Raw genomic sequence first — 24,542 nt, 5'->3', positions numbered from 1 at the left:
GTGAATGTGACACAAGGTTTAACGAGCTATATCGGAGATGCTCCACTGTACAGCTCATGTTCTCTACCGATCCAAGTTATGACAACAGGACCATTGCCAGCACCATCAAAATGCATTGCTGGATTTCCATGAATAACAGAGACTTGTCCAGAGTGATGAAAAAAAGTTTCTGGCCACGGTTATGGTCTTTGGTGTGGTTTCAAGTGAGGGCCACATTATGCCAACTCACATCTTCGAAGTCGGCTTGAAAGTCAACACCAAAGTGTACCTGGATCTGCTGAAGAGTGCGGTGATCCCCTGGTGCAATCAGATGACTGCTGGCAGCCCTTGGGTGTGGCAGCAGGACTCGGCGCCAGCCCACAAATCTAAAGTGACCCAGACTTGGCTTCAGAAGGAGTGCTACGACTTTGTACCCTTCCCTAACTGCTCCCTCCTTCCCTCGATCTGAACCTGCTGGACTACTTTCTTTGGCCATACATTGAAAACATCACCAACATGATCTCCCACAACACCAAAACCAACCTGATCACCACCATCTGCCGAGTATTTGGTGAGCTTCCACCGGCGCTTGTGGAAAAAGCATGCTCCCAGTTCTGGACCCGTATCGATGCGGTGATTGAGGCTGAAGGTGGCTACATTGAATAGATGTCAGCTCTTCTACATAATCAAGTTTTCTGAATTGAGTTTTTTCAATCAATGTTTTAAAATAAGGCTGCAGTCTTGTTTTCTTTAGGGTGACAATTTTATCTTTCGACCTTGTAGAGAGTGATTATTCCAAACCCAATTGTTTGTTTTTTTTATCATGTTCAAAAACATGTGAAACATAGACTTTTTCAAAGAAAAAAGAAAAAATAATGATGCTAAATTTTTTTTAGTAGTATAACGTAACCGTTACGTCACGAACGGACAAACAAAAACATGTGAAACATAGACTTTTTCAAAACAAAAAAAAAAAAAAAAAACATGATGCTAAATTTTTTTTAGTAGTGTCACGTAACCGTTACATCACGAACGGACAAAAAAATAAAACAGGAATGGAATACATAAAAATCCGAGTCAGCATTATTTCTTTTAACTACACACCTGTAGAACTGTCTTCTGTTTGCTTGCTTTCCAGCTGACTACAATATGGCCGTCTTCAAGTCCAATGTAAACAAGTTCTAGATGAGCCGTTCCCCCTTAAGTAATCCAATTTATCAAATTTACACTTCTAACGATTACTATGATATTGTCCTTTTGACTACTGTACACTCTTTAACTCTTATCCTCGAGTGGTCTCTGGGCTTTGATAAGTAGTGATTTCTATGTAAAAAAAAACAAAAAAAAAAAAACACAAGTTTTTATTACTTTTTTTTCGGCACCACTTACAAAGTCTATCGCAGCCACGTGTTCATTTTATCTGGCACGCGTTTCTATTTCTTCTAACCGTACACCAGTATTAGCCAGCCATTTTTCGTCTTTGCATCTACACGTCTATTTTCTTTGACATCGCCTTCCTTTCTCTGACGTCACACCGGCATCAGCCAGCCATTTCTCACCTTTGCATCTACACGTTCATTTTCTTTGACGCTCACTTTGTTTTTCCCCGAGCACGTCTTACATTATTTTCTCCTTTTTCTTCTTCTTCTTCTTCTCGTGTACACTTTCTAATTTGCATATGCAGTTTTTTGACTACTGCTGCTAATCTCTTCACATGCTGGCCATCCTTTGCTGTTGCTAATATTTTGCACTATGCTCATTCACGCTCTGTTACAGTAGAACTGGACAGCATTTCCCACATGGGGATGGGTAAAGATGTGAAAAATGTGCTGTACAGCACGTGTTTTGCAAGAGCATGTGAATGGCAGACATTGCAGTGATACCTCCTTTGCCGGAGGAAGAGGAGGATGTAGAGCGCTGAAAACATTTCTAGCCAGAGTTAGACCACCCAAGAGATATTCTCTTTTGAAAAATAATAAGTACCTCAGTAAATAGAAAAATCTTACTTGGATCGCGTTTGTGAGAAAAACCAATATGCCCGGTTATTTGTAGATCAGACCCAGGAATAGAGACAGTCATATATATTATTTTCAGTAGATGTCTATATTGGTCACACCATTAGATATCGAATGATGACTATTCAAAGATTGTTGAAAATTAGAAAAATTGCTGTTTTCTTGTAGAGGTTATTGGTTCAGAAGCTAATTTTCACTATGTATGATAGATTTTGCCCACTAGATTTCAAAGCCAGTTTTGTAATCTGAGTAGTTTCTTTCAAGAACTTCTGACATCGATGAGACATTGCATCAAAGATGTTGATTACAAATTTACAGTTAGTTTGACTCTTAACTGTTGAACTTGTCCGACTTGGAAATGTTTCTGCCCGACTTGGGAATGTCTCCGTCCGACTCCAGAATATTTGTAACTCAAGAATATGCATAGAATTTTGAATGGAACTGTTTATTTAATTTATCGGTTGGTTGGTTAGTTGGTTGTTTTTGTTTTACGGCATATCAACCCTTTTCAGGTTATTTAATGCCGAATCCAAAGATTTTGAAGAAAATCTTTTTGATAGAATATATTTATTTTTTGCAAGTCAGGTTTCTATTTAACCCATAGTTGGGACCCTAACAGGTACTACCACTCCGGGTCAGAGTGGACCTGGGAGCAATGGCAATTAAAGGGTGGCTCCACACTCCCTAGAGCCCGCAAGCTGGTTCCTCACCATCAGATATAGTTAAAGGTCATATCCAGGACCTTAATCTATGGGAGTAATATGTTGCCCTTCTGTCAGCCATGACCATGTAAAAGTCTAAAGTAATTTGCACTTGTGCAGCAAATATTAAAAATACAATTGTAAATTACTTGGGACTTCTACTTGGTCATGGCTGACAAAACTAGAGCATGCTACACCCGTGGATTAAATAACGGGTTTCGTTCGATATTCAGATGAGAACAATAGTCTGCATAAATAAAGTAAAATTTTTTTGTATTCTAGAATTATCTTTCAACAAAACCAAATGTCATATTGAAGCAGTTAGCTCTCAAAATATTGATCTTAGATTACCCGTTTAACTGTGATGCCACAGCACATATATAGAAACCTTATATTGTTTACGTAATAGGCAAGCAAAACCCCTAACTTACCTAAATCAGCTGCCCAATGCAAAGGGGTCCGAAAATTATTGTCCAACTCTGATACGTTGCAATTCTCGAACGACGTCTATCGTGGAAAAATGAGACAAAAAAAAAAAATTAAATAAATAAATAATTTATATATATATATATATATATATATATATATATATATATATATATATATATATATATATATATATAAAACATGTTAAAAGACATCTTGAAAAAGAGTTAAAAACATATTTAATTTTAAAAAAGGAAGCACAAGATAAGTTTATTATAAGCTCTATTCCCTTTTCGGTTTTATTGAGCTTTTTACATCTGGCTGAATTTATTTTACTTGTAAATATTAACTCTTTAATATTTATAATATATTTTAAGTTTACCATTTTGATTACCTTGGTAAACTTATTGTAACTTTTATTTTATATATATATATATATATATATATATATATATATATATTTAAAAACAATCACTTTTCACAATAAAAATTTATTGTTTGAACTAAAGAATACAATGTTTAAATTAGAATCATTGTATTCTTTAGTTCCAAAAAATTTTTATTTTGAAAAGTGATTATTTTTAAATGAAATTTTAACATATAAACTCTAATTTTATTTGCTCTGTCTAGTATATTGATCAATTTTGATTTGGCTGGGATTGTCTTATAGAAATTTTTCTTCCAGTATTTTATAATTCTTGAAACCACTAGATTTACTGACCAGTAATCTAATTCATTTCAATACCTTAAAGTATATATATAATTTTTAAAATATTAAAAGTTATTCTTATATATATATATATATATATATATATATATATATATATACATATATACTGTGTAAGCAAAAACAAGACTTCGAAACAAGGTGTTGGTGGCAACAAAAAGTGTATTTCAATTTACGTTACAATTGTTTCCCTGTCCAGTTCGACAATTTCAAGCATTATGTCGTTTGAAAATTTTCAAAACCAGCATTTCTTCAGACTTTATGAACAAGCACACTTTTGGCAATGGAGCATTTTTTTAAGAGAAGGAAGGAAGGGGAAATCCCTAGCTAGAAAGGCATGCAAGAAACATCTACCTTTGTTCTTGTTTTGAAGTCTTGTTTTTGCTTACACAGTATATTAATGCTCAATTATAAAATTTGATAATTTTGTAGCTTACTCTTTAAGTCAACAATTTTTGGCTTAAAACTCATTGGTATATGAAAATTTACTGAATTTCACGAACTCAGTATAATTACATATAAGTCTCTCTCTCTCTCTCTCTCTCTCTCTCTCTCTCTCTCTATATATATATATATATATATATATATATATATATATATATATATATATAAATACTTGCAAAAGTACCGGTCATTGACTGGGTTCAAAAACAGCCTACAGAAAATGGACTCTGATTTATGAAAGTATGATAGGTTATGAAAAGGAAGGGTTGTAAAGAGATAGCTTCGAATTTGGGGATATCAAAACCAAAGCAAAATATGATGAAAATAAAAATAAAATAGATAAACCCCATAATTTATTATACCATACCTGTTCACATTGAAACACTTATCACAATATTCTGTGGATCTATATTAAAAAACCTTGTTAAACTTTGTGACATATTTCCATTCTATGGAGGTCAGGCGTGAATGAACACTCCATAACTTTATCATACCATATTTCTTCAAACTGAAACATAATTATCAAAGTATACTTACGCAGATAGATATGAAAAGTCTTTATTAAAGTTTGTGCCCATTTCCATTCTATGGAGGGAAGGCGCGAATGCAGACCACACAACTTTATTATACCATCCCTATTTAAGTTAAAACATACTTATCAAAGTATTATTATGTACATCTAAATCAAAAACACTTGTAAACCTTTTTTTTAATTTTTTAATTTTTTATTTCCATACTTTGTGGATCAGGCGCAAACGCAGACCCCACAATTTTAATGAATCATCATTATGGCAGACGTTCAGCTTTATATTATATATATATATATATATATATATATATATATATATATATATATATATATATAATATAAAGCCGAATGCCTGTCTGTGTGTGTGTGTGTGTCTGGTCACGAATAGGCTCCTATATGGTTGACTATTTTAAAAAACTGATTACATATACTGATAGAAGATGTATCAAGACATAGGAATCGGTATGTTTGATCTGACAGAACAGTGGTTCATTAAAATTGTGGGGTCTGCGTACAGACCTCGTCCACAAAGTATGGAAATGAAAGTGTTTTTGATATAGATGTACATAAGAATACTTTAGTAAGTATGTTTTAACTTAAACAGGGATGGTATAATAAAATTGTGGGATCTGCGTTCGCACATGGCCTCCATAAAATGGAAATAGGCACAAACTTTAGTAAAATAAAGTTCTGTATTGGCTAATGTTCCTAAGTGTTATGCACTTAGCTTAGTAATCTCTGTCCATTACTAATTAGTTTTATGACCATGGCTTAATAAACGAAAGGGTAAAAAAAACACACACAAGAAATAAAAGAGACATAAAACAACTTACAAGAACTTTAACAATCGCCTCATTTCCATCAGCCACGGCCGAATGCAATGCAGTTCTTCCTTGGTAATCTTGCCAATTGATAACTGATGGGGCAGCTTCCTGAAGAATGCAACAACCACATAAGAATCTTTAAAATTATGTACAAGAGAACAACAAAGCAGACAGTGGAATTGATTTTGACGTCACAAGCAGGCAATCAGTATTATCCCAAGTAGAATTATGTCCCCTTGATTGACGGTATATCTATTATTCATGGAGATTTGGTATCTACATTATCACTTACATTAATAACTAGCCTGGGTGGCTGGCATTGCTCGGGTGCTTGGAGGTGTGTGTTGAGCAAAAAAAAAGGTGTAGAAGGCAGGCAGGCTCAAACCCATACCGCGAAGGAGGAAAAGAACAGGAAAAAAAAAAGTGACATCTTTGCCATTGTGTCCATCGTCAAACCGGAAGTGGCATAGTTTTAAATTAAGGCTAGTGAATCGAAAAGAGGGGATGACTTTCAAAAATATCGACGAAAAAAGTGATCCCTTCCTAGAAAAGTGCCCAGTTGAGGGTGAAGGAATTAATGTTTTTCGATATTTGTTGTCCGAAGAGTCAATTTTCAAAGCAATACCGATCTTGTGAAAATCCGTTGCCTCTGTCGTAAGGTTTAGGAAGACATACAAACATACATACATACATTTAAGCAGACAGATGAGATTTATATAATAGATCTAGATTCAGTGTTTATCGGAAGCTGAAACTATACTATTACTTCTATTACTAATGGAGATTTGGTATCTGTTGTGTCATTGTACCATCTAGTAATGCTCAATTCAGTTTTTTTATACTATTTTAGACAAATGTTCCATCCTTCAATACTCAATTCACAGGGGGATAGTGTAGTATTTGTTCTGTTTTCATGAGACTATCTTCCCAGGTATTACCTCCGCCTTTGGAGGAGATAGTTTAGTATATGTTTCCTAGTCATAGCATCTTCGCAAGCATTACCTCAGCTACGACTTTTGAGCATTTCTTTAACTTTTATGAACAACCTTCACCAACCACTTATTTTCCCCGGCTCAAAGTCCACCAGACAACATCGCTAGACACTGTGAAAAGCTTAAAAAAGAAAAAAAAAATCACAAGTTACAAATAAAATAAAGAACTGCTGCCACATCTGGGCAGGAGCTGCTAAAAACAGCCTATCCTGCCTTGACAGAGTACAAAATAGACTTTGTGGCTTAGTGGGGGATGCCCTTTTCTCTACCCTGCAACCTCTCTCCCACAGAAGAGACGTTGCGAGCCTATCCTTGTTTTATCGTTATTTCCATGGCAGGGGCTCGTCTGAACTCCAATCTCTGGTCCCCCCTCGCCAATCTTTCACGAAAAACACTCGTCTAGCTGAATCCACTGTGAAAAATTTCCCCCACTCTTTATCTGTGCCTATATCAAAACGTGGATTCCATGAACAAATCTTCTTTCTTAGAACTGCACGCCTGCGGAACTGTGTTCTGTCTGACTGCTTCCCACCTGACTACAACTTGGATGTCTTCAAGTGCAACGTTAACAAATTCCAAATGAACCGCCCCCCTTAAGTAAACACTTCATCAAATCTCTACACTAACGTACTGTACTTGCAATAACCCTTATCCCTGAGTGGCTTCCGGGCCTTGATAAGTGGTGACCACTGTGTAAAAAAAATAAAATAAAATAAAATAAAGATCTATTTTCTCTCACAAATCCATGTCCCCACCCAAGCTATTTGGCCACACACTAACCAATCAGCTGGCAGAGCACATTGATTCATTTGTCCTCTAAGGAATTCTTTTAGTCCCTTTGGGAACTATGGTTAGCCAGCAGAGAGAACAAGCAAGCATTATAGGCAGACCTCACTCCTCTCTCTCTCTCTCTCAAAAATATTGTTAAAAAAAAACAATAAAAAAACATCACAACTTACAAGAAAAACTTTGACACAGGCCACAGCAGCTGGATCCCGACTACTGGCGGCCCAGTGGAGAGGTGTTTTCCCTTCGCTATCTGGGATACTAATATTAGAACCCTGCAAAAAACAAAATTTCTGTTTTGTTAATTTTTAAGGTTAAATATCATTTGGAAAATGAAAATCATTTTTTTTTTTCAACCTTAAACAAGACATATTAGCACTTGGAACGTATTGGGGATTGTAGGGAGTTGAGCAGCGAGATATCTGTTCAGATTACATTAAACTTCAGTAGGTTAGTACAGTCAGGGAGGCAGGAAACAGGAGGGAATTCCAAAGTCTAGCAGTCCAGGATGAAGAAGCTGTTAGAATAGAAGGCTTTCCAGCATCTAAGGACGTCAAGAGTGAAGGGGTGGGATTTTGCTGCTTGTCTGGTTAGTTAGACATACACGTAACAACAGCAGCATCAGCAGCAGAGGATGGCTGGCTTGCAAAGTGATTGGCAGCAGCAGCAGCACTAGTCGATAAAAGCCGTTTATATGCAAATCAGGAAGTGTGCGTGAGAAGAATGAGGGGAATAAAATGGAGAAAAAATGCACGTGCTCGGGAGAGGAGCAAAGTGCGACCTCAAAGAAAATGGACGTGTAAAGTCAAGGGAGAGAATGGGTCAGCTGTGGCCAGCATGCAGTTGGAGGAAGAAGAAACGCTTGTCAGGCTATATGGACATGTGGCAGCAAGAAAGTAAACAGTAATAAATACTTTTGTTAAAAAAGAAAAAAAAAAACGCTGACCCATATTTTTATTTATTTTCTTTGTAACTGCAATGTTAGATATGTACATTGAAGGGGCACAAGTGTGATCAGTTCATCAGAACACATTCCATTAAAATACTTGTAAAACAAACACAGGGATGCAATGTTGTGGCGATGGGACAGAGGTTGAGGCTTTTTGGATCCTATTTAAAAGTAGGAGACTAATGGCCAATACACTAACCCACAAGTGGCAACAATACTCCATGCATGGGCAAATAGTGGTAGTGTTGAGATATAGGATACTCTTGTGGGAGTAATTTTCTAGCACAGAAGAAAGAGCCCGCCTTCGCAGCAGCCTTGGCAATATCCTCAATATATTTGTTTCAATTCCTATTGCCTGAAATTATATAACACTAGCAGGGGCTTTGATATTTAAGACACTGCAAGTGTCCCGTACCTTTTTTTTTGTTTAATTCCATTTTCACTTCAAACAAGACACAATGCCACTTTGAAGTAAAGGGCTACTATCGGTGACATAAGTTGTAGGGATATTATCATTACACTTGAACTTTTGCATATCAGTACAGTTAGGAAAGCAGAATCCCGGAAGGGAGTTCCAAAGTCTAGCAGTTCTGGGGAAGAAACTATTGGAGTAGAAGGCTTTCTTACACCTAGGGATCTCCACTGTGAAGGGGTGGGATTTAGCTGCTTGTCAGGTTTGTTGAGGGTATTTTCATCGAGGAGGTACAAGTGCTTGTAGTTCGTCAGAGCATTCACCATTAAAATACTTGTAAAATAGGCAGAGAGATGCAGCATTTCATCGATGAGACAGAGGCTGAAACTTAGATGACAGCTCAGGACCTATCAGATTGGCAACTCTCTTTTGAACCCTGTCCAGGAGTGAGGGACTAGTAGCAGATGCACCAGCCGAAATGTGACAACAATACTCCATACATGGGTGAATAGTGGCCTTATAGAGGTACAGGATATAGAAAAAATACATCTTACTAGCAGGGATACCCGGTGTTGCCCGGGCCACATAAAAAAAAAAGAAAATAAAGTTGTATTTGACTTGTTAAATGATTTGTTTTAATTTAATGTTTTTACTATGCAACAATTTATATTAGTTTGAAAAAAAAAAAAAATCCACTGATGTCGACCCACTGCCACGAATTTGGAACAGGGGCATGTAAGCCAGAAAAAAAGTGTACAATGGATACAATCTAAAAATCATATACTCATGATTTACCTAAGTAATAAATAAACCCTCAGCTAAATCAACCACCAATAAAAAAAAAAAAAAATGATTTTTGTCTTAATTCAATGAACCGCCAATAAAAAAAATGTTTTTATTTTAATAAAATAAAATATGCATCAAGTGCGTTTGAAAGCCAAATCACAACGCAATATTAGGAAAATAAACAAATATTTTACTTGTTTGAAATTTATAATTTAAATATATTTCGGAATCAAACTCCATCCTCAGTACGTTGTTTTCTTTCTTTTTTTGGTTGGTTGTTTTTGTTTTACGGCATATCAACCCTTTTCAGGTTATTTAATGCAGAATCCAAAGATTTTGAAGTAAAAATTTTTTAATAGAATATATTTGTTGTTTTCAAGTCGGTTTCTATTTAACCCATAGTTGGGACCCTAACAGGTACTACCACTCCGGGTCAGAGTGGACCTGGGAGCAATGGCAATTAAAGGGTGACTCTAAACTCCCCAAAGCCCGCAAGCTGGGGCCTCACCACTGGATATAGTTTAAGGCCATATCCAGGACCTTTCTTTTTTTTCTTTTCTTCTTTCTTGCCATGTTGTAAAGTTGGAGAAAGAAACAAGAAATGTCTGCTGGTAAAGTTCCGCGCGTTGTATCTCAGCGGTTGTATTTTGAAATGTTGGAACTGATTAACGTCAAGGGTGTGAGTTTTCTATCTATAGTGGAACTTACACCCTTGGCGTTAATCTCGCTAAATCCAGTAATTTTAGAAAAAAGGTTTTACGTTTCAAATTCTTTATGCCTTCAAATATTTATTCATGGTTGAAACAAAAATGTAGTAGGCAAAAAAAAAATAAATGTTCTGTCAGCAACAGTACAACTTCAAAATAGTCAATATCGCCCACCTCCAGAAGAGAGGGAATTCCTGTCCATGATAACCGTGGTAAAAGAAGACACACTCCAATCGCCAGAAACACCCACACTCACAATTTGCAGGACACTGCCGACTTGTCTCTAGCCTCCTGCTTTTATAGTGGCCGGGAATTATCCATTTGCATAATCACATGAGAAAGAAACGTGATTTTCCGAGAGTTGCATGGGGTAAACACTAATAAAAACCCCCGGACGCCATCTTGGAATTCTCTTTTTCCCCCAACCGGTGACACAACAGACGTACCCGAGGTAGGCTCTTTTTCCCCTCATTTTAGTTATTGCTACTTCTGCTACAATGGTGTTTGGTTTGGTTCTTTTTTTAATTATGGTACAATCATATATCTATATAAAATACAAAAAGCAAGACAGGAGATAACACTTGAAATATGTGGGCTTTGTCTTGCTTGTTTTGTTTTACGGCATATCAACCCTTTTTGGGTTATTTAATGCTGAATCCAGTAATTTTTGGAAAAAAAACAGTTTTTATGTTTCAAGTTCTTTATATCTTCAAACATTTATTCATTGTGTTTGGTTTGCTTTGGTTGTTTTGTCCAATTGGCTTTGCGGAACATGATTGAGTTTTGCAAGAGTAAATGGAAAAAGAAAACACTATCAATGTTTAGTGCATTTTAGGTCAGGAAACCAATATCTTCATATAGCCTAATCTGGTAGTACTGGGTGATTTTGAGAAGAATAGCCTGGGCAGAGGAGAGAAAGGGGGTTGGAGTAGAGAGGTAGAGAGATGGTAGTTTTGATAAAAATAGGTTACTTTTGCCCTGGGCAATGCCAGTTTACCCTACTAGTCTAATAGAAAGCAAAATATAATGAAAAGAATTCCTCATACCTGTTTTATAAGCATTTTCACGTGATCAATATTTCCGTATGAGGCTGCTCTATGCAGAGCAGTTCGCTGGAAGTAATAATATATAACAATTAAAGAATTGAAAAAGGGATATTTCCCGAATTATAACAATACAGACACCCCGCTCCACCATCTGATGCAAGTAAGGACACAATTCTTCTTTGAATTCAAATTTCCTTTATATACAAACAATGTTTTGAGCAAACTACATTATATATATATTTCTGTAGAAATATATATATATATATATATATTTCTGTAGAAATATATATATATATATATATTTCTGTAGAAATATATATATATATATATATATATATATTTCTGTAGAAATATATATATATATATATATATATATATTTCTGTAGAAATATATATATATATATATATTTTTTTTTGTATAATATATACAGGAATTTACATCGGTAGTCGGTACCGACGGTTTCAAGCCCGGTAGTTGAGGACTGCTCTTAATGTCCGCCTCAGGCTCTCTTCAGCCGACTCTCATCTCATCGTCGGCTGAAGAGAGCCTGAGGCGGACATTAAGAGCAGTCCTCAACTACCGGGCTTGAAACCGTCGGTACCGACTACCGATGTAAATTCCTGTATATATTATACAAAAAAATATATTGCTCTTATTTCGAGAAAGGTTTTTCCCTAATAATAGAGCACTGTATGGGATTTCTTTTACTACAAAAAGTACAAGTATATATATATATATATATATATATATATATATATATATATATATATTTCTGTAGAAATATATTTTCTTATAATATATACCAATCCTTATTTAAGAAGCTCAATGTAATTACAGAGCAATATAGTAAATAAATGACAAAAACTATATTCCAAAAATCGTGATGTTGACCATCTTATAAGTTATTCCTTTAATTTATTTGACATTTACAAATCTTGACAGTATCTGTTTCGTAGTGCAAAATCAATCACTTAATTATTATCTATTATTCCCTCAACTCATCAGAAGAAATAGCAACAATCAATCCATCAAAAGGAAATAAAGTGTGATTTGACATGATTAAAATCCAAAAATTGGAAGAGAAGCTGCAAATACCTTAAATATGTTTCCATTACGCCATTTACGCCAAAAATTCAAAATGGCGTAATAGAAACATATTAAAGGTATTTGCAGCTTCTCTTCCAATTTTCAAATTTTAATAATAATTAAAATTAAGGAGGCTATACTAAAATCACTACTCCCCTTTCCTTGAGAAAATATTTTTAAGTATGGCCTGAAAAAAATAAATCTGAAAATCCACAGGAACGCTACTAAAAGCAGTAAATATGGTTATAAATATAATTATAGTTATATATCGTATACTTATATGTACATCAGATTTTTTTAAAACTTAAAATTTATTTGTAAGGAAAACTCATTAAAATAAGTTAAAACAAAAAAATATTGTTGATCTTGTGTATGATTTGAATAGCAGTAGTAGCTTTTAATATCAGACTTAAGACAGGGTGGCCATGAAATAGGTAAGCAGACAAATTTTTTGAAACCGGAAGTCATAAAGCAGATGGATGATTTAAACACGCAAGCAAGCTGATCTGAGTTTTATAATAATATACATATATATTTGTATATATCTTACCTTGTATTTATCTTGGTCATCAACTTCGCCCGGTGTGAGCTGTTTGAGAAGTAAATTGAGGCATTTGAGTGATTTATGCCGCGTGCACAAATGCATGGCCGTTTGACCCTCATTGTCTTTCTCCTGGCAATTGGCACCTTTAGACATGAGCAACTTCATCAAACGAAAATTGCCCTAAAAAAATTTTTAAATTACAAAACACAACATGAAAATGTATTAAAATTTATTAATTATTTATTAAATTTATGAAAATTGCCCTAAACATTTTTAAATTACAAAACACATGAAAATGCATTAAAATTTATCAATTATTTATTAAATTTATGAAAATTGCCCTAAACATTTTTAAATTATAAAACACATGAAAAGGCATTAAAATTTATCAATTATTTATTAAATTTATGAAAATTGCCCTAAACATTTTTAAATTACAAAACACATGAAAAGGCATTAAAATTTATCAATTATTTATTAAATTTATGAAAATTGCCCTAAAAAGTTTTAAATTACAAAACACATGAAAAGGCATTAAAATTTATCAATTATTTATTAAATTTATGAAAATTGCCCTAAACATTTTTAAATTACAAAACACATGAAAAGGCATTAAAATTTATCAATTATTTATTAAATTTATGAAAATTGCCCTAAAAAATTTTAAATTACAAAACACATGAAAAGGCATTAAAATTTATCAATTATTTATTAAATTTATGAAAATTGCCCTAAACATTTTTAAATTACAAAACACATGAAAAGGTATTAAAATTTATTAATTATTTATTAAATTTATGAAAATTGTCCTAAAAATTTTAAAATTACAAAAACCATGAAAATGCATTAAAATTTATTAATTATTTATTAAATTTATGAAAATTGCCCGAAAAAGTTTTAAATTACAAAACACATGAAAATGCATTAAAATTTATCAATTATTTATTAAATTTATGAAAATTGCCCTAAACATTTTTAAATTACAAAACACATGAAAATGCATTAAAATTTATCAATTATTTATTAAATTTATGAAAATTGCCCTAAAAAGTTTTAAATTACAAAACACATGAAAATGCATTAAAATTTATTAATTATTCATTAAATTTATGAGTAAATAAATAAATTTTAAACATCATTTTGTCAATAAAAAATTAATTTAAAAAATGTTTGGAAAAAATATACATTAGACTGTCATATAACGACGAGATCACTCTGACTGATGTTAAAAGCATTTAAAAAAGAATAAATGTTTAATTTCAACTGTATCTCTCGCGGTTGTCGGTAGGTCCTTGCTAATGAAACCAGACATGACTTCTGTTGTCAGGGTTCGAATCACTTGACTGGCGTTACTCATGACACCCTGCACTTATGATTTCCAAAAGGATGAAACACTAGTGTCTGTAGGTATTTAATTATTATAGTAAATAATTTATATATATGTGCATTAATAATATATGAAAAAAATAAAAAATGGCGTAAATATCATAAAACACAATTGTAACTACTTTTCGATTTTTTTCAGATTTATGTAATCATGCAAATATTCTGTAGGTCTTCTCTTTTTCGTCTTCAGTTGTTTATGTTCGGTTTTATGTATGATCTTAAATAGAATACGTACATCAAATCTGTTGCCAAGGCCGCTGGAAAAATGGTCGGATCCTTCTATCGATCCAGTAGATATCTCACTGCTGATGCAATTCTCTATCTATATAAGAGCCAGATACGTCCAAGGATGGAATACTGTTGCCACATATGGGCAGGAGCTGCTAGAAAAGACTTGTCCTGCCTTGATAGGGTTCAAAATAGACTCCGTGGCCTGGTGGGAGATGTCCTTTTCTCTTCGCTGCAACCTCTATCTCACAGAAGAGATGTTGCGAGTTTGTCTCTGCTTTATCGTTATTTTCATGGAAAGTGTTCGACTGAGCTTCAATCTATGGTCCCCCCCTCGCCAAACTTTCACAAGAAACACTCGACTAGCTGAAAACACTATCAATAATTCTCCCCACTCTTTATCTGTGCCTAAACCTAAACATAGATTCCACGAGCAAAGCTTCTTTCTTAGAACTGCACGCCTGTGGAATTGTCTTCCGTTTTCCTGCTTTCCAGCTGTCTATAATATGGGTGTCTTCAAGTCCAACGTGAACAAGTTTCTGATGAGCAGTTCCACTTAAGTTAACAAATTTACCGAACTTCCATTACTATCGATTACTATATTGTCCTTTTGACTACTGTACACTCTTTAACCCTTATCCTTGAGTGGCCTATCGGCCTTGATAAGTGGTGACGCTTATGTAAAAATAAAAAAATAAAAAAAACATCAACCGACATTCCTGGAATATAAATAGTAAGATATTACATTCTATTTTTTATTTTCCCAACCTGGAATGTAAGCATTTCTTTGTTTTTGTGATAATTACAATTCGGGTCATTATTATGAGACACAAGACTGTAGATCAAAAATTCATCTAGAATATGCATGTGTGCTTTCATCGGCCTTGTTATGGCTCCATATCCAACACAAGGTCAAGTGTTGGTTTTATGAAAGTGTTTCTGTGGAATGAACTGGATTCAAACTTGGCACACCCAGGTCTTCAGTTCATGTGGTTAACCACTCAGCCACTATCAACCCCATTTCCATTTTTTTGTATATACTTCAGTATGCAGCATTTGATTTTATTCTTTACTTTTGACTAACCTGGGTGCCCAGCGTTGCTCGGGTGTTTGGAGGTGTGTGTTGAGCAAAGAAAAAAAAAAGAAGTGGTAGTGAGCAGGCAGGCTCGAACCCGTACCGTGAAGGAGGAAAAAAACGTGAAAAAAAAAAAAGTGACGTCTTTGCTGTTTACCCATCGCCAAACCAGAAGTGTGAAGGTTTAAATTAAGGCTAGTCAATTGAAAAGAGGGGATGACTTTCGAAAATATTGGCGTAAAAAGCGACTCCTCCCTGTTGAAAAGCGACCAGTTGAGAGTGAAGAAATTAATGTTTTTTAGCCAATTTTTCGATATTTGTCATCCGAAGGATCGAGCTTCAAAACGATCTCATGAAAATCCGTTGCCTCTGTCAAAAGTTTTAGGTAGACATACAAACATACATACATTTAAACAGACAGGTGAGATTTATATTATAGACTAGCGGGGGTACCCGGCGTTGCCCGGGTGTTTAGAGGTGTGTGTGGTTTTGGGTAAATCAAAACAAAAGAATAAGCAAAGACTTCCCGTCCAGGTGTTTGTGTTGGGGGGGGGGGGGTTAAAAAAAAAATTTGGTAGGTAAGTAGGAAGAATCGAACCCGAAGCCTTGAGGCGAAGTTGGAAAATAAAGTGTGAAAAAAAAAAAAACATGCGACGTTAACCGCTCGGCCAACAAGAAATAGTAATGGGAAGATGCTTGAGTTTATTTAAGTATTAAGAATTGGCAGGTGCCCTCACTTATTGACTTAATGAGGTCAACTTTCACTGTGGGGCAGTATTTTATTTACTGCGGAGCAGTTTTTTTGTTTGTTTCCCCAAGATGTTTGGGAGGAAATCAGCTCCCCATAAAAAGGGGATTGTCCAAATTGAATAGCAATTGTCTGATATAAGGAAAACTCCGCATTGATCAAAGCTGATTGCTTTTGGACGTTCCCGGCGATTGCGCCAGGAAAGATGTGTTAGGCTTTGAATTAGTTTTGCTTTTATACAAAAAAGCCGAATCAACACGCGGTGATCCAAAAATGTGGAATATTTAGCTTTTCAAAGTCGGGCAAATTAAATAGACAGGCGACCCCCATTGTTAACTCATAGATATTATGATTTAGATGTGATTGATATAAAAAGAAGGAGCAAGCCAACCGATCGCTTCCCGGAAAAAAGCCTTTTGCAAACATACACAAAAACGCACAAACAAACACACATTTTCGCTTTTATATATATATAGATTATTTGCACTTAAATGTTTTGTTGTTTGTCTGATGGATATTTCTGCACCAAATATCAGTTTTCCCTGTCACAAACAATCAAAATGAACATACCTTTTGTGCAGCTCCGTGGAGGGCTGTGCGCCCACCTTTATCCTTCAAGTTGACATTAGCACCTGCCTTGATTAGAATCTTTGCACAGTAAGGCCGATCGGCAAGTACGCAATACATGAGTGGCGTGCGACCAAATTGATCAACTGCATCCGTACAGAAATTGTTGGCTAAAAAAAAAAAAAATAAAAAAAATGTAACCATATTTTTTTTATTTATAATGCGTACCAGTCATGCAAATATTGTTTTTTTTTCTTTTTTACTCACCTCCACCCCAAGTTATGCTTTGGATTTGAGTTTAGCTGATGGCACCTAGGTCCTATAGATATATTTTTTAGTTTTGATCTTGCTACTATATATATATATTTAAAGGAGATTAGAACAATAGTCTTAAGAGCTGAGTGTATTTCAATGTAACAGTGAAATTACTAGTTTAATTAAAATACAGGAAATGCTCGTTGTAATTTAGATATATAATAAGCTCGATAGTTAAATGTCCTAGAGCTAATTCAATATTAAGTAATGTGATAGATAATTTAAAATTTAAAAATCAAATTATAATTAAATTAAAAATCCGTTTCATAAGAAGGAACAATAATAAAATCAATTATCTGTACGATATATATATATATAGTCATCCACATACAGTACTGTTTCGCTGTTTCACAGCTCATCAGTGTGACTAGACAGGCAACTGCCTCAAACCAGGATCGAAACCTGACCGCCTACATGACAGTCAAGGCTTCTCACCATTACGTCATACGGCTGCTGCTGTGTGGGTAATGAATAAACGAATTTGTTTACACAAAGAGTGTCGCTTAATACACTAATGGCAATTTGTATATCACTTTATATATATATATATATATATATATATATATATATATATATATATATATATATATATATATATATATATATTACTCACGTTCACCCCAAACAAGGCATATAGCCACTTGGACATAAGGGGCAACTCTTTGGGACCATGCCTAGGAAAAGTTAACAAGATGTTGGTTTACATTACATTTAAACTTCTGCATATCAGTATAGTCAGGGAAGCAAGTTTCAGGAAGGGAATTCCAAAGCCTAGCTGTCCAAGGCAAGACGCTATTAAAGTAAAAAGCTTTCTGGCATTTAGGGATCTCAACAGTGAAAGAAGAATTCTCATGTAGGGAGTTATTTGTCATGGATATCGGTGGTTGGAGAGGCGCCTTGTAATTGTTAAAGGAGAGCAGCTTAGTCTTACTAGCACTACCATCCATTTGTAGCCCCATTCCACTATAGTCTGGAGGTCATTTTCTAACGATTCAGCCATTGTCTTTGACTTGCACACATCCGTTCTTCCCTCATGCATGTTACAGAGCGTTGTATCATCAGCAAATGTGCCCATCTCGGACACAAAATTATGCTATTTCTGGAGCGTATTTTGCTGAATTTTTTTGGAAAGTGCTAAGAACAATAAATATGAAGTTCAAATTTGCAAATAAAAACAGGGCTCTACATTGCGAGTAAAACAGTCGCATTTGCGAGTGATTTTTCAAAGTGGCGACTAGAAATAATGAAACGCTTATCGTTTACCAATTGTATTTCTTTCACTGACAATCTTCCAAAGCTCACTACTGAGTGAAAAATATCTTTTCAACTTATATATATATATATATATATATATATATATATATACAGGGTGGCCAAAAAGTTCCAGAACACTGTATCCTTTTCGAATTTTAGGAGACTGAAACCTGTTTTTGTATCTAGATGTACAGGGTGGCCGAAAAGTCCCAGGATACTGTATAGTGTCCTGGGACTTTTCGGCCACCCTGTATATATATATATATATATATATATATATATATAAAACAAACAAAGTTAAATTATTTAAATAATAAAAGTTTAATAGAACAATATACTATTTATTTTTTTTTTTAACAGGCTGTTTCAAAAAAATATCTGAAGAAATCAGAATGTTCATATCTTCAAGTATCAACATAAAATTTGTTGTATATTTAGAATTACGCTTATTTAAAAAAAATATTCAGAAAAATCTTTATGATGTACATACTCGTCACAGAATGAAGATGTCATATTCTAAAAATCATGTGGGTTTGGCTAGCAACTTTTCTATTTGGTTAGTAAGCGAAAATATTTAGTTGTCAAAGGTCAACTAAAGATAAGTTCGTCCGTAGAGCCCTGAAAAAGATGAATAAAAATGTGACTGGGTCACCAGTTAGCAAGTGTTAACTCAACAATGGAATTTTGGGGAACAAGATGAGAAAACATAAACCAACAAACAAAATATCTATCTTCCATTACAAAAAAAGAACTTTGTGTATGCATATACACGTGTGTGTGTGTGTGTGTGTGTGTGTGTGTGTGTGTGTGTGTTCCTTTTAGACTCATAAACGGCTGGACCACTTTTTATGAAATTTTACACAAATGTACTTTATGTATCTGACAGTGTTCTTAGATAGATTTTCTATCAGAATGTCTCTGATAAGTATCGATAATTGAAAAAATCCGATGAAAGAAACAGAAACATTCATTTTGAACACACCTCTGTTATATCAAAGAACCTACTGTTGATTTTATATGCCAAGTCTTTCTGCTTGTGCGGTAATAAAACTTCTCAAATGCACTTGTGATGTTAGGCTGTATAAGGCTTTTTTTTTTTTTTACGACCGGGCAATGTTGGGACGCCCCTCTGCTAGTACTAATATAAAGGACTAGCAGGGAGACCCAACGCTGCCCAGGAATAAATGAGGATCAACATATGTTTCACCCTCCCAGATTTTTATTGTCATCAAAATCAGTAAAATTGCCCATTTTTCAATCCTCGCGTAGTGACTTAGTCCACAATACATTTTAGTCTACATTGCACTGTAGAGAACCTACTGTTGATTTTATAAAATTATTTTTTATATATAATGGCTTGAATTAAAGTTAAAAATGAAAAAGTCAAGTATCATGGTTTAATTGTGCTCTAAACAGAAACATTCATTTTGAACGCGCCCCTGTCATATCAAAGAACTTACTGTTGCTTTGGTGAAAATCGCCTTTTCCTTCTTTCATTAGATTTTTTCGATTATCGATACTTATCAAAGATATTTCCGATACAAAACCTATCTAAGAACACTGCCAGACACGTAAAGAACATTTGTGTAAAATATTTAAAAAAAAAATAAATAAATAAAAAAAATTGGCTTAGGAGTCCTTAGAGAACGAACTCTCACACACACACACAAAGTTCCTTTTATATAATTACGAGATAGATAGACAGATAGGTATAAAATTATTTTTTATAAAAATTTTAAATGAAAAAGTCAAGTATCATGGTTAATAGTGCTCTAAACCGAAACATTCATTTCGAACTGTCAAATCAAAGATGTTATATCCAGTTTTGACGGTATATCATCATCATCATCATCATCATCATCATCGGCGGTCACTCGTGTCCGAGTAAGACTGTCCTCCGTTGTGGCTTCTGTGGGTCCTCAGGTGAGCATAGAGCCCAATCCTAGACCTAATTTGTCTTGTGCAATTTGGGCAGATAAAGGTAGTGATGGTGGGGTGCGGTTGGGTGTGTCTGGTTGATAATCTGTCCTTTCTGTGCTTGCGTTTATCCTCAGCAGCTTGATTTAGGTCACTACTATAAAGCGCAGCACCTTCGTGAACAGCGCTCCTCCATGCCAACTTGCTCCCAGCCACATCCTCCCATGTCTCAAGGTCTATGTGAAACCGCTTTAGATTTACTTTGATGTTGTCCTTATACCTCATCTTTTGGCCACCCTGGGCACGCTTTCCGTCAACAAACTGAGAGTAGAAAATCTGTTTTGGGAGGCGGAGATCCGGCATTCGGACAACATGACCAGTCCATCTGAGCTGGCGTTGAGCAACAGTAGCGGTGATAGTGGGAATGTCAGTCTCACTCAGGACGCTGGTGTTGGTGCGTCAGTCCTTCCAACTGATTCTGATGATTTTTCGGAGGCATCTTTGGTGGTACGTCTCCAGGGTTTTTACGTGCCTTTTACGTTTTTCGTTACCTGACGGTATATAATAACATGACAAAATACGCCGAGTGGAATACGTAACAAAAGAAGGTTTATTCGTACTTCGAAATAATATGCAATACAAAATGGCTGCTCGCCTTGAAGTTAGTATACATGTAAAAGAAGGTAAAGGAAAAAGGTAACTTAACGTGTGTGAGCGGAACGCTCGTCCTGGGTTAGTTGGTTGGTTGTTTTTGTTTTACGGCATATCAACCTTTTTCAGGTTATTTAATGCCGAATCTAGTTATTTTGAGGAACGATTTTTAATGGAGTATATATTTTTTTTTTACGTCAGATTCTATTTAACCCATAGTTGGGACCCTAACAGGTACTATCACTCCGGGTCAGAGTGGACCTGGGAGCAATGACAATTAAAGGGTGGCTCCACACTCCCTAAGGCCCGCAAGGTGGGGCCTCACCATCGGATATAGTTTTAGGTCATATCCAGGACCCTCATCCTGGGAGCTTGGTTAATCCTGACTACACTTGGAGAGTGTAAGGCGAGACGGTCGGACTAGTGCATACCACTTGACTGCCCACAAGACAAGACGCTCTTTTATACACCGTTTCATATCCGGTGCTATACGTAATTATGTCCCTTATAACAAAAGAGTATGCTGAGCCATTCTGCTTTCTTCACTTTTGTCAAAATCGCCTGTTCCTTCTGTCAATTATCGATACTTATCAAAGAGATTCTAATACAAAACCTATCTAAGAACACTGCCAAACACATAAAGAACATTTGTGTAAAAAAATTTTTTTTAAATCGGCTTTGTCATTTAGGAGTCCATAAGAAACGAACTTTCTCTCTCTCTCTCTCACACACACACACACACACAGAAAGTTCCTTTTATATAATTAAAAGAGATAGATAAATAGACAGATAGATAACTTACTCAGTAAAAGTCGAGTCAGGTTCGCCTTGTCCCCCGTTATTGCTGCGGCATGGAGCTGCTGTTCATGATTCGGCAAGGTACTTTTTTCTGTCGGTTGCTGAAAGAAGCAGAAAAAGAAAATAGACAAAAATTGTAACATAGCGCATATGAGTGCATAAGAAAGTATCAGCGGCAGCGAAGGATAGCTGGCTTGCAGAGAGATTAGCAGCAGTAGCCAAAACATGTGCATATGCAAATTAGAAAGTGTGCGTGAGAAGAGAAAGGGAAAAAAAGAGAGAAAAATACACCACATGCTCAGGGCAGAAGCAAAGTGGGCGTTAAAGAAAATGGGTGTGTAAAGTCGAAGACGAGAATGGACCGGCTGTTCCCAGCATGTGGTCGGAAGAAAGAGAAACGCATGCCAGGTTAAAATGGACAGTATAAGTGTAATTCTAAATAAGCAACTATATAGTATGTCCCACCATACAGTGTTATTTATAATGTTATTTGATTATATACATGTGTATTATACACTGTACTGTATTTTGTTACTAATTTTTAATGCCGTATCTCGGGGTTCTACTGTAAATTCAATGTAAGCAAACTTACTTTTGTGATGACAAGAGAAGCTTTTTCAACCTGCATTGCAATTGGGCTTCCAGGAGGACTGTCATATGAAATCTGGAAAAAAATAAATGAATAAATAAAAAAAAATGTACCAGGAGTTGTCTTTCCTTGGGATCACTACTACTGGAATAACAACAACAATCATTGATCACAATTTTTGTTGGATTATTCAAACTATTGTTCTTGTCTGATCTGGGATGTAATTTTTTTTAATGGAAATCACGCCAGACAAAGCATGAAGCCACTTGATGTAAGGATCTAACTAGAACAAAAGATAATTGTTGCAAGGACAGAATATGCCTATTGACCTTAGTCTTGAAAAGACCAAGTCTGCAAATGGGAGGAAAACAGGGAGCAGAAAGAGAGTTCCACAATCTTGCAGTTCTTGGAAAGAAGCTACTGGAATACAAAGCTGTATTATAATGAGGTATTAAAACAGCAAATTCATGGAGACCACTAGACAAATGGATCAAACAAGCTGGAACAAAAGAAGCAGACACTTTTGAAGAACACATGACATTATCGATACTTATCAGACATTCTGATACAAAGCCTAGCTAAGAACACTACCAGTTACATAATGTACATCTGTGTGAAATTTCATTCAAGTCTAGCCTTTTAGGAGTCTATATGTTTTTTTCTTTTTTATAAAAAAAGACGGAGACTAGCAACCATGTCTGAGAGATAGGTTGTAGTGAAGAAAAAAGGGGGGAAGGAAATCAAATTGCATATACATTTCTGCACTATAGAGAATCTTCATATGGGACAAAGATTCACCAGCCCAAATATAACGACAATATTCCATACATGGTCTGATAGTTGATTTGTAGAGATAGAATGTTACAATATTTTTTACTATAATGAGGTATGATCCCGCACAGTCAGGATATTCTATTTTTTTTTTTTTTTTTTTTTTTTATTCAATTTTCACCCCAAACAAGGCACAGTGCCACTTTGAAGCAGGGGGCTACTATTCGGGAATTAATTAGCGGGGTCATTATGAAGGGAGAAGAGTAGAAAGATGTTTGTTAACATTACACTTGAACTTCTGCATATCATTGCAGTTGGGAAAGCAGAATCCCGGAAGGGAGTTCCAAAGACCCGCAGTTCTGGGGAAGAAACTATTGGAGTAAAAGGCTTTCTTGCACCTAGGGATCTCCACTGTAAAGGGATGAGACTTAGTAGCTTGTCGGGTTTGTCGGGGGTAGTTACGTCGGGGAGGTACAAGTGTTTGCAGTTCGTCAGAGCATTCACCATTAAAGTATTTGTAGAACAGGCAGAGGGATGCAACATCTCGTCGATGGGACAGAGGTTGAAGCCCAGATGACAGTTCAGGACCTATCAGGTTTGCGACTCTTTTTTGAACCCTGTCCAGGAGCGAGAGACAAGCAGCAGATGCACCAGCCCAGATGTGACAACAGTACTCCATACATGGGCGAATGGTTGCCTTATAGAGATATAGGATACTGGCAGGCGTAAGTAGTTTTCTAGCACGGTAGAGGGAGCCAACCTTCCTTGCAGCAGCCTTGGCAATGCTCTCAATGTATCTATTCCAGTTCATATTCCCTGTAAACGTTAGGCCGAGGAGTTTAAAAGAAGTACTTTCAGGCAATGTGTTCTTGGCCATTGCTATTGGTGGTAGAGAAGGTTTCTTGTAGTTATTGAAGGAAACAAGCTTAGTCTTAGCAGCATTGAATGAGACCAACCATTTTTGTCCCCATTCCACTACGGATTGGAGGTCATCCTCTAGTGTTTCTGCCATTTTCTTGGATATGTGTTCATTTGTTTTCCCCTCATATCTGTTATAGAGAGTGGTGTCATCGGCAAATATACCCATCTCCGAAACAATATTATCAGGGAGGTCGTTTATGAATATCAGGAACAATAGAGGTCCAAGGATAGACCCCTGAGGCACTCCCGCATTTATGTCATATTGTTTGGATGTACGTCCGTCGAGGACAACTTTGATTTTTCTATTACTTAAGAAGGATTTAATTACGTTATGAATTCTTCCAGTGATTCCATATGATCTAATTTTC

The 24,542-nt window shown here is 35.4% G+C and overlaps 1 protein-coding gene across 1 annotated transcript in view; it reads right to left on the bottom strand.

Annotated features, from left to right (window-relative positions):
- LOC145268856 (uncharacterized) overlaps window positions 1-24,542 on the bottom strand; it is a 98,241-nt gene that overhangs the window by 69,014 nt on the left and 4,685 nt on the right. Inside the window, exons 2-9 of the mRNA XM_080124538.1 lie at window positions 22,486-22,557; window positions 21,898-21,994; window positions 16,962-17,128; window positions 12,961-13,134; window positions 11,324-11,389; window positions 7,597-7,698; window positions 5,655-5,753; window positions 3,127-3,202 (exon numbers count right to left, since the gene is read on the bottom strand). Of these exons, the coding sequence (XP_079980664.1) occupies window positions 3,127-3,202; window positions 5,655-5,753; window positions 7,597-7,698; window positions 11,324-11,389; window positions 12,961-13,134; window positions 16,962-17,128; window positions 21,898-21,994; window positions 22,486-22,557 (853 nt within the window). The remainder of the gene's footprint in view (window positions 1-3,126; window positions 3,203-5,654; window positions 5,754-7,596; window positions 7,699-11,323; window positions 11,390-12,960; window positions 13,135-16,961; window positions 17,129-21,897; window positions 21,995-22,485; window positions 22,558-24,542) is intronic.

This window comes from Euprymna scolopes, chromosome 44 (genome assembly GCF_053919585.1).
Source record: "Euprymna scolopes isolate OS-2025 chromosome 44, ASM5391958v1, whole genome shotgun sequence".
NCBI lineage: Eukaryota > Metazoa > Mollusca > Cephalopoda > Sepiida > Sepiolidae > Euprymna > Euprymna scolopes.
This window is presented reverse-complemented; position numbering and strand designations above follow the sequence as displayed.